Here is a 16,798-nt window from a genome sequence, read left to right as displayed (position 1 = left end):
ATCTAACATGAGTTAAGCCTTTAAAAATGGCTTATAAGAATAAGCCATTTAACTTCTTAAAAAATCGTTATAAGTCATTTTAAAGAATTAAATTAATATAACTTGAAAATAATATAATAATCAACTTATTTCAATTTTTAAAAATTAAATGGTAAATATTTTTATATTATTTGTTAAATTCAAAATTGTGTAAATTGTTAAAATATAAAATATCATATTACATTCTTATAAAAAATGTGGAGGAAACTAATTAATAATTATCTAAAAACTGAAAATTTAATTTAATTTGGTAGGTATATAATTATTTAAAATTTCAAATTATATTTAATATAATTAATTAAATAAACATAATTTATTAATTAACTTTAAAATTAACTGTTTCTAAATTAATATTAAAAATATAATTTAGAGAATATTTTGTTATAGTTTTATTAACATAAAAAAATAAAAATTATTATTTAAATTAATAGCATATAATTATTCAAAATTTAATACAAATTTAAAATTACATTTAACATAATAAAAAATTTTAACAATTAACTAAATTTTACTAAATTTTTAAAATAAAAAATAATATTAAATTATATTATTAAAATAAAATAACAACTAATTCACACACTGCAGACAACATTACTAGTTCAATGCTCCCAAATGAATGGAGAAAATACACAATCTTGATTGCCAACTATTTTTCACTAGAGTACATCTCCAAATATTAAAACTATTTGAAAAATCGTCAGTCCCTGGAGCTAGAGCTACAATTCCGAGCTCCATATTACAGAAACTATATCAGTGTCATCAACTCATAAATCTAACCCATTGCTGATAAATCAAAACTTGGCAAAATGTTGGGAGGGTTTGTGTATGGAAAGATCGATGTGTAAGTAAGCTACACAAGCCACGAAAAAGAAGAAAAATGCAGATACCAACATCAATGGTTCTGCCAGCACAAACATTTGGTTGAAAGTATAATACACCTGCAAAATTCAAAACAGATTTTCATTAGTATAAGCAGATGCAAAAGAAGGTAGCAATCATTATTAAATATTAAATAAGAGAATGTGGGTAGGATACTTTTCTATGAAAAAAATTATAATGGGAACATTGATCTATCATTATGGAAAAAATCTTTGAAATCAAACATTTTGCTAATTTTCTTTTGCCAAGCATGAGCAATGTCAAAATTTAGCCCCACCAAATAAACATATTCACCAATAACTATATCATGTCTCCTGGGGCCTTCACTATAATTTTAAATGAATAAATCACTATATGCCAATCAGACTATCTCACCATACCTTTTAATGTTGCAGAGGGCAAGGGATCTAGAATTTCAGTCTTGCCATCCATCAAATATTGGTGGATTTAGAAAGGGTGGCGTTCAGGGTTAGTAAAGGGGGAAAGGTATCCTTCTATTGTGTAGCACAAGGCCCTGTTGAGCCTCCCCCACAACCAACTCCCCCAACCAAAAAAAGAAAAAGAACACTCACAGCCACAAAATAAAATGGTCGTGGCATATTTGTGTGCAGCTTGTAAATCCTAATGCCTCCCCAATCCCAAACCAAAAAAGAAAGGAACACTAAAAGCAACAAAATTAAATTACCAAGTGGCATATTTGTGCGCATCTTATAAACTCTAATCCAACATGCTTGATCACATTTTGGTATGATATCATGTAACTACTACAACACAGCACATATTGGAGTTCCCAACTCTCTGCTGATAGCATGTGGCAACACAACACTGTCAGCAATTTTTATTTTTCATGCATTAAATTAGGCATTATAAATGAAATATAGGTTCCATGAAAGTCTGCAACCTAAATCTTGTTGCCCAAAGAAAACATTTTGATCGCTGTTTAGATGGCTAACTGAAATCCTCACAAACCAACAATTTATCAATTATCAAGCAAAATTTGAAACAAAGATAAATAAACTTAGATATGATGATGATAACAGAGAACAAAACACATGTACAAGGGATTGCAAATCTACCTGGAAGGGAGAGTTGTGCTCAGGAACTACATTTTTCTTTTCCAGAACCAGCACTGTTCTCCCAACCACATCAAGGTATGAATATTTGGTCTGCACATATCCCAATTTACAAGACATCAGTTCACAGAGCGCACAAAAGTGCAAGGCTATAAATGCATACAATTAGCAACTCTGGCTTTACCTCACATGCTGCCTTAAAAATAACAATATGTAATGTTCAAATACCCAAAGTCACAATCATTGTAGTTTTCTTGTTACTGCTTGTATAGAAATGAACTATGTAGCCTATAACCATGTGCTTACCAGACTAGAAGCCTAAGTTGCAAGTTTATAGACATGCAAGAATTAGTATCAAGTACATTGTTTTAGGAGAATATAATTTGTTTTTAAGGACAATTTACCTCCAAGTGTTGCTCTACTGGAAAAGGAACCACAATGGAAGGGTCTTTGGATCCCTCTGGCAGCACAACCTGAAGTAGAACAGCAACTGTATTAGAAAGTTTACTTTGGCAAAATTTACCAATTCATTGGCACTTCACAAACATAGATAATAGCACTATGAATGTTGAGGGATAGAAATAAACCCACTTTGATGGTCAACTTGTCCACAACGGTCTCTGCAAGAGGACAGCCAAAGCTGAAGTTGAGGTAACGCTTGCCATCTGAAGACTCAAAAAGGAAATCTTGCAATGGTAGCCCATACCCAATAACAAAAGTAGCTTTCCAACCTCCAAATAAAGGATATCGTGGTTCTATTTCAAGTTCTGACTGTTTATAAAAGTGTTGATTCAACAAATTTGAAGATCAAAACTATATCTCATAAATAGCAAATACTGTATCTCCCCATTTGCAATAATTCTATTACTCTCCAATTAAAATACAACATAGTCCCATTAAGATGTGAACAAACAATTAAAAAATGCAGGCAAATTTTAATTCCAAACTTGCATTGGTGACAGAAGAGAGAGAGGAAACTATGGCAAACCAAGACTGACATAAGGTAACGAAAGGGGAGGAGATAAAGAGAATCATAATACCCCTTGATTATATGAAGATAAATGTGATGATTAAATGTTACCTGTTTGGTAATTGACAAAATGCACCCTAGGCAATGCCAAATGGGAAATGGGAGAGGGATGAAGAGAATCAAAATACCTTTCGATAATCTGTACGTAAATGAGATGATGAAATGTTCCCTATTTCATCTCGATAATAGACAGAATGCACCCTAGGTGGTAGCCTTGCTAGAAGGTGTTTGAATGAAGATATGCCACTATGAGATGGCCTAGATTGATACTCAACCCTGCCAAAAAGGAAGTTTCAGCAGATGAAAATTGAATGAATATGGTTACAGATAAAGAAATATGTACTTAAGACGCACAAAATTTTATGTACATATAGTTAGACGTTTGTTTGCCCATTAAATGGGTATACTACCATTAGCTACATTTAAGAAAGAAACTTAAATACACATTGAAGCACACACGCACACACAGATGGATTTCTCATATGAGCATTGTCCATCAAACTTCCTTAACAGATATGATAAAAGGCAGTAAGTACTCAATAGTCAATACATTAACAAGATCAGTCATATAGTTTCACAAAATTGACAATGTTCCTCTGAGATATGCCAGAGGTTTTGTGTGAAGCTAGAGTCTGGATCGACAAGTTAAGAAAATCATTAGCAAAGATTCACTACCTCAAGATATTATTGATGTGAAAATATATGCTGAGAATTTAAGGAAAAAAAAATGCCCGTATACGTAAATCAGTGAAGGTGGCACCGTGGCAGCCATTAAAGATAGAGTTGAAAGATTCATTAAAAATCACTTGGTCAGATTAAATTTAGACCAATGTATGCGCTAATAAATCTAGCAACAGTAGCAAACAAGATGTGGAGTAAACAAAAAAGATTACGCAGGTGAAAGGATAACAAATAATTTAATACAACAAAGTTTGGCCCAAAACAAAAAAGGGAATATGGAAAAAGATAAATATATTGAACACTCAACTAATTTGGTATTAAGCTTTAGTTCAACTAAGTCATTATTACTTGTGTAACATGTTAAGCCGTAAATATTCCAGTCTAACTCTAAGTTCCAAGTTAAGTGACAACGGAGGTATAAAAATAGTTTACAGGGAAAACTTAGGCATACAATGTTCGAATACTAAAGGATACAAATTAAAAAAGAAAAATTAGAAGAAATACAAATAAAACCAGAAAGCAAGAGAAAATCCTACCTTGAAAACACGCCTTTGTGTCGAGCACCAGCATGAACCAACTTGTAGTGTTCTGTTATCTGAAGATTGCCCCAGTGAGATATTTCCACTTCACGTACAAGCTCCTCAACAACAGCAAATGGATTGTTATTCTCAAAATGAACAATTATTGGAGAAAATGAATATGGAGTGCGATCTTCATATGGCCCATACTTTAGTTCTGTACTGACACGGTTAGTGGGTTCCACTCTTGTAAACGATTCCACTTTTGAAGTTGGTGTCTTGATAAAAGTTGTTTGTTGCTTAATAAGGTATGGTGACAATATTATAGCACTATCATGGTAATATACCAACTGAGGTTCTGATTGGCTTATCTCAGCTGGAAAAGGTTCTAAAGAATGTGTTAACATATAGAGCACTTCCAGGGTTGCAGTTTCACCTGAATTTAATGGATTGAGCAAAGATATGATAAAATATTTAGCTCCATTTGGTGCATCAGGTAGCTCTGTTGGCTTTACATCAAGAGTAATATATGTTCGCTTCTTCCGCCTTCCTGTAGCTGCTTTTGCTTTGACAACTGCTAGATGGTCAACTTGAGTAGGTGGGAAAGCAAGAAGGACTTCATTGGCAGGAGCCGTTCCAGTATTCTCAACCTGAAAGAGATCCATATTCATGTAAAAATTAAAAAAATAAAATAAATAGAATAGTACAAAATAAAAAGTTATCTGAAATGCATATTTCTCAGTGAAAAATATTAAGATCATGCATAATTCAAATTCCAAAGGTCTCAAACCCGGTCCAGACTTCGAACCAGTGAACAGAAGATCAACAATTTAAGGTTCAACTAGAGTTCAAAAGGTATACTATTCATCCAGTGTACTACTCAATAAAAATTAAATATGTGCTATGCAAGTAATAATATTTTATAAATATCAAAATTAGTAACTTGATATATTTTATAAGCAAATTATTAAAATAAATTTTTAAATTTCAATATATAATTTTCTTTTAAAAAAATAATATTATAGCACAACAAAATTAGATAAAATTGATATATATTTCACGTTATAAGATAAATTAACATAATAAGTTAAATAATTAAATTTAAACAATTATTCAAAATAAATTAAATTGTGTGTGCGTGTAATGCATGCATTTTAGTAGGCTTTATTAGAGGAATATTCTATAACAGTAGTTTAATTATTTTGATTATATCACTAAAAATTAAAATAAGTTTGATATATTTTATAAATAATTTAAATTTTTTAATTGGGATTATATATATATATATATATATATATATATATATATATATATATATATCAGTAAGCTTTAGAGTCCACCATGAGCCCTCGATTTGAATCTTGTCGCTTGAATTAGTTTTTTTTTTTTTTTTTTTTTTTTTTTTTTTTAAAGAGGGTTACATCGTAGCTAGATTAAGAAAGTGTTTAACCTAACTTATGAAAAATTAACTTATAAGTATAAGCTAATTTCATAGTTATTAAAGGCTCACAGCACACCAAGGCATAATATAATGTTTTTATATGCAATTAATATTTATTTTTATTTCATAGCACCACAATTAAATTACATATATGAGTGAAAATTATCATTAAAACGAATTCTATTAATTTTATTTTTATTCAAATATAATATTAAAATGATCATTTTAATTTTCTATTGCATTATAATTTTAATATTTACTATATATTTAATTTAATAATACCTTACTAAGCATAACTTAAAATTATTTAAAATGAACTTTATAAATTTATTATGAATAATTATGTATTCAATATAAATATAATTTACATTTAATATTTCATTTCTTAAACATAAAATTAAAAATACACAAAAAACACTAATAAACAAGCCTTTTTAAACTAGTAATATCAACCCATTTAAACCATAAGCCTATTAAAAACCACCAGCCCATGCCCATTACCATCTAACCTAATACACAATTAAGCCTACCTATTACATACCCTATATTTCATTAATTCGTGTACCGCGTACCCGCACCATGACTTGAGAGTACAATGTATTCGGTAACTATGTCATTGTCTACAAAGGAGTTGACCTCACAGGGTGTGCTTAGCACCTTGGTGCACCTCAATGAGGTCACACACCTTTGCAAGCCCCAGTGTGCCTTGTGCCTCAGACACACCTTTCACAATTATGGCTAATTTGAGCTTATAAACATCTAAAATTTTAAGAAATTACGTATTTGATTAAAGTACTAATAAATGGCTAATAAGTAGCTGACATATTTAAAAAAAATACATAATTTAATATTATAATTTTTTTAAAAAGAATTTACTATTAGAATTAAATAAACAAATATTTAATTAAAAATTTACAAGAATAAAATATTTTATAAAATCATTGATTATGAAAGGAGGAAGAAAATCTTGAAGATGATAAGAAGAAATATTTTTATTCCAACAATGAGAGAAATATGAATGGAAGAAAAATTAAAATGAAGGTAACATAGTAAAATACTTAGTTAAACTAACTTATAAGAATAGTGCTTATAAGTATCAAAATAAAAAGCTCCTCCCCCCAACTTATTTTATTAATTCAGTATTGGAATAAGAATAAAATTAGAATAATTAGGAATTATATTCAATGTAAAATTAGGAAGTTTATTATTTCTAGTATTTACAAATTCTATTATTATTATTATTATTATTATTATTATTATTATTATTTAGGAAGTTTATTTAATTTAACATTCCTAATTAAAGTTGAAACAGGATTTCTAATTCTAAATTGACTAGGGTTGTATGCTCTATAAATAGGGCTAAATTTTATGTTATTCATAAGCTAGATATTATGAAATTATTGACAATTAAATACAGTGTTTTCTCCATCCACTTGAGAATTAGTTTCTCTACTATATTTCTTCTTGAGAATGCATTTCTCTTGATCCTAAACTTCTTAGTTCTACATCATTTATTTTTGGCACATAAGCAATCAAAGTCTTCCAAACAAACAAGTAAATTTAAAATTAGAGCTTATAAGCCGATTTGACCATTTATAAGTTAGGCCAAACACCCTTTAACTACAACATCGCTCTCCTAAAAACTTGCCCAAACTAGTTCGGATCGATTGGTTCATTGGTTATCCGAACGATTTAGAAGGTTTAATGAATTTTTCAAAAAATGAGTTTGATGAATAAATCCGACTGGTACCACTGACAGAGCCACATTGTGGCCAAGAGGGGCATTAGGCTCCCGTGAAATTTCGAAAATTTTCAAGGATCTAATGGTAATTTTCCAAAAAAAAAAATTTTCTACTCTCTTATTAAATTTTGATGAGTACGAAACTTTAAAGGTTTTAAAAGCTTTAAGGGGTTTAATAATAATTTTATTAAAAAAATCTCAAATTATTTATTAAAAGAATGATACTAATAGTGAAATTCAAACCGTTTTACTAAAAAAAAAAATCCAAATCGTTATTGTTTCTTGACCCTGTATACTTCATCAATTTTATTTTATCATTTTTCTCATCTAAGAAATTCACAATCACCAATTTCTATTTTTTAAAATTTAAATTATTGGACAATATCATTAAAGGAAAGTCTAACATAATTCTCTCATCATTTTTTTATTAATTTAAAACATTAGTAGTTTTCTTCTTGCAATCTCATTACTATTTTGGAATTTTTTTTCTTGCGGAAATGCCTTCATACTCAAGTTAGGAAAAAAAAAAAATCTTCCATAATATTAAAAGTTAAACCATCTCATTTATTTTATTTAATCTATAATTTTAATTGAATTTGCTTTTCATAATTTAAAAGAATATAGATTTAAGATAAATTGGATAAATTTTTTAATATTAAATCATCAATATATTTTAGGTTTAACAATTCATGATATTAATTATTTATTATATTTTTGAACTAATCGCAATTCTATTTAATTTTTAGCAAATCAATTTTTTTTTAAAAAAAATTAAAGCATTTATTTTTGTCATTATATTTCTTAAATGTTTTTATTTTATAGTTATGAAACGATTCTATCAATTAACTATACAGAATTATCATCTTTAGTTAATTAATCTCTCCAATCAACACCTAAGCAAGTGATTTATTAACAAATTATATATTTTAATTGGGCCCTCCTAAGCTAAATTTTTGGCTCCGCCACTGACCGGTTCCCTGTGTTTTCCATTGAACCAATCAGGCCGGTCCATGCCAGACAACTATGCAAATTACAACTTAAAACATATGACTTCACCAATTGAAAGGATTCCAAACATAATAATCTACCAAAGATAAGCACTAAATGTGAATTTAAAAGACCAATGGTGTCCGTTGCATGTTTCACTAGCTGAGTACAGTTTCTTAGTCCACCATCCTAAAAATTGGAGTAAAACATCATTACCGTTTCTTAAAGAGCCATTAAACTGATAAAAATAAACAAACTGCAAGACTAAAATGTTAATAGCAATGTCAAAGATTATATACCTTCAAAGTCAAGAAGACCTTAACAATATGTGAAGTCAGGTCAATCTGCATCCATCATCAACAAACAAATGGAAAAAATCAGTTCAAGTAACAAAATCTGTAAATGCCGAACCAAAGAGTTGTATAGAGTTAGATGCACAAAACTCCAAAACGTAAAAGAATAAATTTCCCACATTTTCTCAAAAAAAAAAAAACTTAAATATCTAAAGCAATCATGAATTCAAAGCTAAATCATCAGATGTAATCACAATGGTGAATCAAAATGCAAGTACTAGCCCCAAACAGCAGACCATACACCTAAATTACAAAATTCAATAAACATACTGTAGAAATAAGAAACGACAAATGGCAAAGCTTCAACATTTCAAACAGAAAAACAAGCAGAAGCCAATTACAGTAAACCCTAAGCCTCTTCATTTTTCTTTTCCCAAAATTCGATCATTCATTAAAACTTGATAAAAACAAAAGCTTCCCATACAAGCAGTGGAACTGATAAATCGAGTAAAAAATAATCGAAAAAGTTTCTACAGATCAAAGAATTTTAATTATAATTTCCTAAAATCACACGATTGGAACACATACAAAGCGGAACTTGAGAAGCATATATGGATAGACGCGATGGATATGATCTTACTCTACGCTCGGCGTTGAGGATTTGGATCTGTTGAGAGAAGGACGTGGTGAGAAGTGAGAGAAATGCGAAAATGGAGAGAGCAAGGGTTAGTCGAGCTCCGAGCAGAGCCTCCATGGCTGTGTGGTGCTGTTGCACAGTTCAACCCCTGACAAGCAGACTGTAGAGACTCAAGTCCTCCGTTACCAAAGACTGGAGTGTGGTATCAGTCATTTTGCATGCTCTATTGGGCCTATCTTTATTGCTATGGGCCTCTGCAACAAAACTAGAAACAGCCTAACAAACATCGACACAAATGTACACTCAGTATTTGTTTGATGCAAAATTAAAAAAATTAATGATTAAATATTACTCTTATAAATTAAAATATATATATATATAATGTAATTTTTAAATTTTATCATATATTATATTTTAATAAATATTATATTATATTATATTTTAATTTATAAATTTTTAAAAATTAATTATTTAATCTTTAAATTTTATATTATATCACACACTTTAACTCTTATAATTTTAATATATAAAATAACTTAATTTTTTTATCAATAAATGAAATTATTATAAATATTAAAATTATAAGTATTAAATTATTTTATATGTTAAAATTAAAGGAACTAAATAGCCTATTTCTTAGAATTCGTATTAAAATCTATTATAATGTAAAATTTAAAAATTAAATAATTAAATTTTTAAGATATAAGAATTAAAATATAATATATGATAAAGTCTAAGGACCAAATTGTAAATTTCTCTAAATTTTAACCTATAATTGTTAACCTAATTTGTATATTTTTTGTACATTTCTTTTAAAATATATTTGTTAAGTTCAAATTATTATTATTTTTTACTTATAAATTAAAAATTTATAAGAATTCAATTTAATAATTTTTTTTATCAAAACATAATTCTTATAAAATTATATTAACTTTTCATCTAATTTCTATTATCTTATTATTTTTTAAAAAATAAAAATAAAAATAAAAAATTAATTGAATTAATTCTTATAAATTTCTAATTTTTAAATAAATTGAATAAATAAAAAATTCTATTTTTTTTAACTTAAAAAATAATCTATTTAAAAAGATAAAAATTTAACCAAAAGTGGTATGATTATATAATAATCTAATTCAATTTTTTTCTAAGTATTATGTTTCCAAACATAAGAATTAAGATAGAATGAATCACTCAACTGAATTCTCATAAATTTTTAATTTCCAAATAAACCGAATATATATAGTAAAAATTCACATACAAAATAAATAACATCCAAACATTTATATTTTTAATAAAATTTTCATTTAGTTTGTAAAAAATAATTTACATATGAAAAATATTTTTTTTAAAAAAAATATTTATCATGAAAATATATTTTATTGTTTAATTGTAATGTTAAACAATTATATGTATTTATGCAATTTATGTATAAATATTCTTATATTTTACTAAAATTATTAAAATTAAAAAAATAAAAAATGACTTCATTCCTAAAAACAAGTCACTTTTCCTTTAACTAAAATTTTTCATTTACTATTTTTTTTAAGGCTCAAACACAAGAAAATACAGAAAATTTCATGAAATCAACGTAGTCTAAATTTAGCTAAATTTTCACACAACTCTACAGGCTTAGCTTGGTAACGTAAAAAATAAGTGAGTACAAACGCTGCCTTTTGCTCGTAACAAGTAACAGCCGCGACCGCTTCTGCTCCTAGATTTTCCCCTGTGGACTCGGAACTTTTTTTTTTTTTTTTCAATTTCTTTTTTCTCATCTTTTCTGTTTATCCTAAAGCCTGCAAAATTTGCATTCAACAGAAAGAAAAATTTTTTCTCTTTCTTCATCATTACCACTAATCACCATTGCCATTGCTTTTCCTATTCATTCACTTTTTTTTTCTGTTACTTTTGTGGAAGTCTTTAATGATCAAGAAGCGTGTAGTTTAAGCAAATACATGGCCTGCATGAAGCTTGGATCAAAATCTGAAGTGTTTCACCTCGATGGCCATACTTGGTTTGTCATTTTCTCTTATTGTATATGTATTTTTTTCCCGTGTTTTTGCATCAATACTGATTGTAGATTTGGATTTAGAATTTGGGTTTTTGATAAGTTGGAAATCATTTAAGGTTTTTTTTTTTAGTTTGATTTGTGTTTCTTCTTTAACATTTTACTGGGTGGAATTGCTTTTCTGAGACTGTCACTTATGGCTTGTGTGTCCATGGCCAAAGATGCGTGAGGAATGTGTTTGTGTTGTGTGCGAACAAAGATATGATTTCTGTAGTGATCACTAGCTTTGGATAGTGTTTGTTTGTGTCATTAATATGATCACTAAGATCAGACGTGCTAGTCCTTTTCATCCCCTTCTTTTATATGTTTTGGGCTGAAAATTCAATGTGTGGGTTACTTCAGACTGATTCTGAGCTGAAACTTGAAAGTGGGTAATTGGATTCAACGGCACTAGGCATAGACGTTGACACATCGCCGCTCTATTCTTCTTCTTTTAAATTATCGGTTCAAGGGAGGGATAGGAGAAGCAGGGGATTAAACGTGTAATTGGAGACTTTTTTTTTTTTTTTTATGAATTTGCATACACACTTTCTCAAAGATTAAACAGGAAGCCTACTCACAGTTCAGCTCACCAAGCTTTCAGAATGTCGAATGAAGTTCACATTGAAATCCTAATTATTGATTTATTATTTAGATTTTTAAGAATTTGATTGCCTTCCTAATATTATTGAGGTGCTTCTTAATTATTTGTTTGCGGTTAAAATCATAGTCTTTGTATGCTGTCACGCACTTTAGCTATAGAGATGAATTTCAAATAAGCAGTTAGGAAATGAGGGGTATGGAGAATTCGCTGCAAACTGACTACAATTGCAGGAAGGACAAAAAGATAATTCCAACTTATTTTTTATGGACTTGGAACTGTCTCCAACCTGAACAATAAAGCCAATATCATGAGGAAAGAAATAAATGTAGTTGACAAGGACACTGTAGTTGTACCGGCTTTTGATACAATAGGAGAAAATATGTGTATGCATGTACATTCTCATATGAATATCTATATGCATGTATATAAAGTTGTTGAGTTAATTCTAGCTTCTGTTTGGATTTCAACTGAATGACTTCTACTTGCTGCTGCCTTACAAATAGGTTTTCCTATTCTAAACAATTTCAAGTTGTGTGTAATTTGTGAATGCTAAATTCCTCATGATTCTTTTGTTCTGTACTCCTATTAAGTGAGAACCGATATACCTTCTTATGAATAATGTGTTCAACTTTTAAGCTAAGATCTCAACTGCATTCTAAATGAAGCCAAAATATGCATTTTTTGCAGGCTTTGCTCAAATGGGCTTCCGAGTGATGTCATTGTGGAAGTTGGAGAAATGTCATTTCATCTCCACAAGGTGTGTAAGATACAACCAAATGTCACTTTTCTTTTGTTATTGACACCAAAAAGTGTTGTCTGCATTCTGTAGACACCATATTGAAAAGGTTTTTGATGGTTGCATCAAGTCTCACGTTGAGGGTTTTAATACATGTCCAACACCCTGACTTTGTCTTGTATCCAGCCTAGGAAACTGGGCAAATTCTTGTTATAAGTTTGTTGTTTTATTCATTGTTCAACCATTTTAAAAAAAATTGCATTTAAAGTGTAAGAGCAACACTACTATTGTTTACATGAACCTGTCTAGTTATTTCAATTGTTAGTGGGAACCTCATCGTCAGTTTGTTAAATGTGTTGATGGATGATTAAAAATTCTTCCCATCGTTCATTTTCTTCTTTTAAGTAGATGTGTTCTGAAATTTGAAAGGATCACTTCTAGGTGTTGAATTAACTAATTTCACTCTCATTTTAAAGGTATGGTACATCGAATAGACGTTTAACTATATGACCTTTGACTCAAACTTTTGTTCTTTTTTTTTTTTTAAAGAAAAGAACTGGGATGATGAATTTAATAAAATTAGATGGTTTGCTAGAAACAATCAATTGCTCTCTTGTTTCTGCAAATTTGTAATAATCTTATGTCTTAGCCTTGCCATATTTACCTTGCACTCTAGGAGGATTAGAAACCAAACAGAACTAGGTCAACAATTTATGTACATGTATTAAGTGCACATTGTGTTTCTATACATTCATTGCTCTTAACATTTTATTTTCCACTATTTGATTCTCCCATTGAGATTCCCTTTTATTTTTCCTTGCATCTCCTCCAGTTTCCATTGCTTTCCAGAAGTATAGTGCTAGAAGATCTAATTGGACAATGTTGTGGTGAGGATGGGAAAAGGTGTCTTCTGCGACTTGATGATATACCTGGTGGAGCTAAAACCTTCTTGCTTGTAGCCAAATTCTGCTATGGAGTAAAAATAGAACTCTCTGCTCTGAATATAGTCAGTCTTAGATGTGCTGCCGAGTATCTTCAAATGAGTGAAGACCATGGAGAGGGAAATCTCATCACACAAACAGAAATTTTTCTCAATGAAATCTTTGGCAACTGGAGGGACTCACTTAAAGCTCTTGAAACCTGTGAAGAGGTTTTCTCACATGCAGAAGAGATTCATATTGTTTCAAGATGCATCAATTCCCTGGCAATGAAAGCTTGTGCAGATCCAAGTTTATTCAGTTGGCCCATGTCAGGGTGCGAAAATGTAAAGAGCCCAGAAGGTACTGTATTTTGGAATGGGATACGTACTTCTGCTAAGCCACAACCTGTGGGTGAGGATTGGTGGTATGATGATGTCTCATTCCTTAGCTTACCTTTGTTCAAAAGGCTGCTTCTGGCAGTTGGTTCAAATGGCATGAAACTGGAGAAGGTTGTTGGATCATTAATGTATTATGCAAGGAGACATCTTCCTTTGTTGGGTAGGCAATCAAGCATCGAGAGTGGTAACCATGCTACTCCTGGATCAACTATTTCAACTGCAGCTGATGCTGATCAAAGGAATCTCCTTGAAGAATTGGTGGAATTATTACCTGATCAAAAGGGTGTCACACCCAGCAAGTTCCTTCTTAGGCTTCTGCGAACAGCCATGATTTTGCATGCCAGTCCATCATGTCGAGAGAACTTAGAGAAAAGGATTGGGTCTCAGTTGGATCAAGCAGCTCTTGAAGATATAATGATACCAAACATTGGGTACTCAATTGAAACTCTATATGATATTGACTGTGTTCAGAGGATTCTTGATCATTTCTTGCTGGTGGATCGTGATGATCCTTCATCAAATTATATAGCAGAAGAGGGACAATTGATGGCAGGTTCCCATTCACTAACCCCAACAACAATGGTGGCAAATCTAATTGATAATTATTTGGCAGAGGTTGCACCTGATGTTAACTTGAAGTTGACAAAGTTTCGATCACTTGCTGCTGTTATTCCTGATTATGCCAGGCCATTAGATGATGGAATATACCGTGCAATAGATATATACCTCAAGGTAAAAGTGAAAATTTGCTAATGTTTCTTTATTGGTAGCATTTTAGACAAATTATCTTGATTTTGATGATATTGTCATTTGAAGAATGCTTCCTCTTTGAACTGGAGCATTATTGCATGAAAAATTACATTCTTTTGGTTCCTGTGCTCTTCTTCTTCTTCTTCTTCTTCTTCTTCTTCTTTTATGATAATTATTCAAGAATCTATTTAAGGCATAACCATGGTAGGCAAGTCGGATGCCAATGTACAGGAATCTACTAAATTACCCAGTAAAGCTCAAGCAAACAATGGAATTTCTTTTTCTTGAAAGCTACTTGTTCATGCCTTGGATCTGTTCATGCTTCCATGATTTCTTTATACACTAATATGTTCCTTTTGCTTCAGGCTCATCCATGGCTAACAGATTCAGAAAGGGAACAACTTTGCAGGCTTATGAACTGCCAGAAGCTCTCATTGGAAGCAAGCACACATGCAGCCCAAAATGAGAGGCTACCACTTCGAGTTATTGTCCAAGTTTTGTTCTTTGAACAACTACGACTCCGAACCTCCATTGCTGGTTGGTTCTTTGTTTCTGACAACCTTGAAAGTTCACAAAATCCAAGTGGAAATCTTGCCTTCACCAGAAACGATGTGCACAGTCAAGCTGTTGCTACACAAGACCGTATTATAGCAGTTGATGAAATGAAGGAGCGAGTTTCAGAGCTTGAGAAAGAGTGCCTGAACATGAAAGAGGAGATTGAGAATATAGTGAAGACAAAGGGAAGTTGGAACATCTTTTTCAGAAGGTTTGGTTTTAGCAAATCAAAATTAAAACCCAATGAAGCTAAAGCATCAAAACCCAAAAATTCCAGAGGATCACCAACATCCTCTGCACCACTCTTGAATGGAAAGAAAAATCACAGCGGTGAGTTAGGAGACTGAACATTAAAAAAAAAAAATAAAAAAAAAGGGGAGAAGAAGTCTTTTTCATTCCTTTCTTTTATTTCTGACTGGTGAAATCTAACTAGTTGTTGCCTTGTTGGATGTTACTTGTAGTTACATTTAGGCATTAGATTTTGGAAACTCATATTTTTCCTTGGATTATGTTGACTTAATTTTTCCTCCTAACAATATCTGTTCTTTGCTGGTTTTGTTGTGTTTGTATTGAATATTATAAATTCTATTCATTTCTCCAAAATTTTGTCTGTAAAGGGTATGCACGCTTTATGGGGTCTTGAACTGATAAAAAAAAGTACTAAATTTAACTGAAATGGATTGTTACAGTAGGAACTAAAACACAATTAAACTTATTTTACTGTTTTGGTTCAATTCAGTTCTTCATAACTAAAATCAAATTAAATTCATACCAAAAAATCATGATTCTATACATATTGTTTTTTATATATTTTTAAATATATTATATAGCTTCAATAAAATTAAAAATATTTGTATACAATTAAGATTATATATATATATATATATATATATATATATATAATAATCGTACTTTTTAATTATAAATGCATGCATTAAAACACCTTTTAGTCATACAATATACTTTCTAACCCTAATTACATTTGTATTTTTTAGTTAAATATAATAAAATTAAAGAATAGATAAAAAAAATAGTATAATATACTTTTTTAAGCAAAATAATATAATAAATTTATTAAGGGTTATATATAATATATTTTTTTACATTAGTATTGTTATTTATATGTTAATATTATTATTTTTATTTTTTTTAATAATTTTTATCATAAATGCATTAATTATCTTTTAATCATTAATTATATAACTAAATTATCATTACCTTCCAGTTAAAAATTATATAATTAAAAAATATATAAAATAATAATAATAATAATAATATATTTATTAAGATATATATACAAATCCTAATAATTACAAATTGAGTAAAATTAAATTTTAATATAATTAATGTCTTAATGTGAAGCATTATAAATTTTTGGGGATTTAACCCAAAATCGTTTAGAGTGGAGAAAACAAATTCATATAGCCGATATCAAATTTTTGAAATAAAAACTTAGTTGAATTGAGTTAATA

At 29.8% G+C, this 16,798-nt stretch overlaps 2 protein-coding genes across 3 annotated transcripts; one reads left to right on the top strand and one right to left on the bottom strand.

The window, feature by feature from the left end:
* Positions 1-619: 619 nt before the first annotated feature.
* On the bottom strand, positions 620-9,527 carry LOC110647553 (dolichyl-diphosphooligosaccharide--protein glycosyltransferase subunit 1B). Its single transcript, XM_021801445.2, has 8 exons — positions 9,323-9,527; positions 8,689-8,733; positions 4,239-4,870; positions 3,150-3,297; positions 2,583-2,762; positions 2,396-2,464; positions 1,995-2,084; positions 620-977 (listed from the first exon to the last, which is right to left on the bottom strand). Exons 1-8 carry the CDS (start codon positions 9,434-9,436, stop codon positions 831-833), a joined length of 1,425 nt encoding a protein of 474 aa, XP_021657137.2. The 5' UTR covers positions 9,437-9,527; the 3' UTR covers positions 620-830.
* A 1,350-nt stretch (positions 9,528-10,877) lies between these two features.
* LOC110647544 (BTB/POZ domain-containing protein At5g03250) lies at positions 10,878-15,700 on the top strand. 2 transcript variants are annotated; one of them, XM_021801438.2, is made up of 4 exons: positions 10,878-11,330; positions 12,655-12,724; positions 13,536-14,753; positions 15,137-15,700. In XM_021801438.2, exons 1-4 carry the CDS (start codon positions 11,272-11,274, stop codon positions 15,671-15,673), a joined length of 1,884 nt encoding a protein of 627 aa, XP_021657130.2. In that variant the 5' UTR covers positions 10,878-11,271; the 3' UTR covers positions 15,674-15,700. The 2 variants fall into 2 exon arrangements, with proteins under 2 accessions (XP_021657130.2, XP_058007599.1); XM_058151616.1 differs by lacking the exon at positions 10,878-11,330 and having other exon boundaries at positions 13,553-14,753.
* The last annotated feature ends 1,098 nt before the right edge of the window (positions 15,701-16,798 follow it).

This window comes from Hevea brasiliensis, chromosome 8 (assembly GCF_030052815.1).
Source record: "Hevea brasiliensis isolate MT/VB/25A 57/8 chromosome 8, ASM3005281v1, whole genome shotgun sequence".
Taxonomy (NCBI): domain Eukaryota; kingdom Viridiplantae; phylum Streptophyta; class Magnoliopsida; order Malpighiales; family Euphorbiaceae; genus Hevea; species Hevea brasiliensis.
The sequence above is the reverse complement of the archived record's forward strand: the minus strand, read 5'-3'. Positions and strand labels throughout refer to the sequence as shown.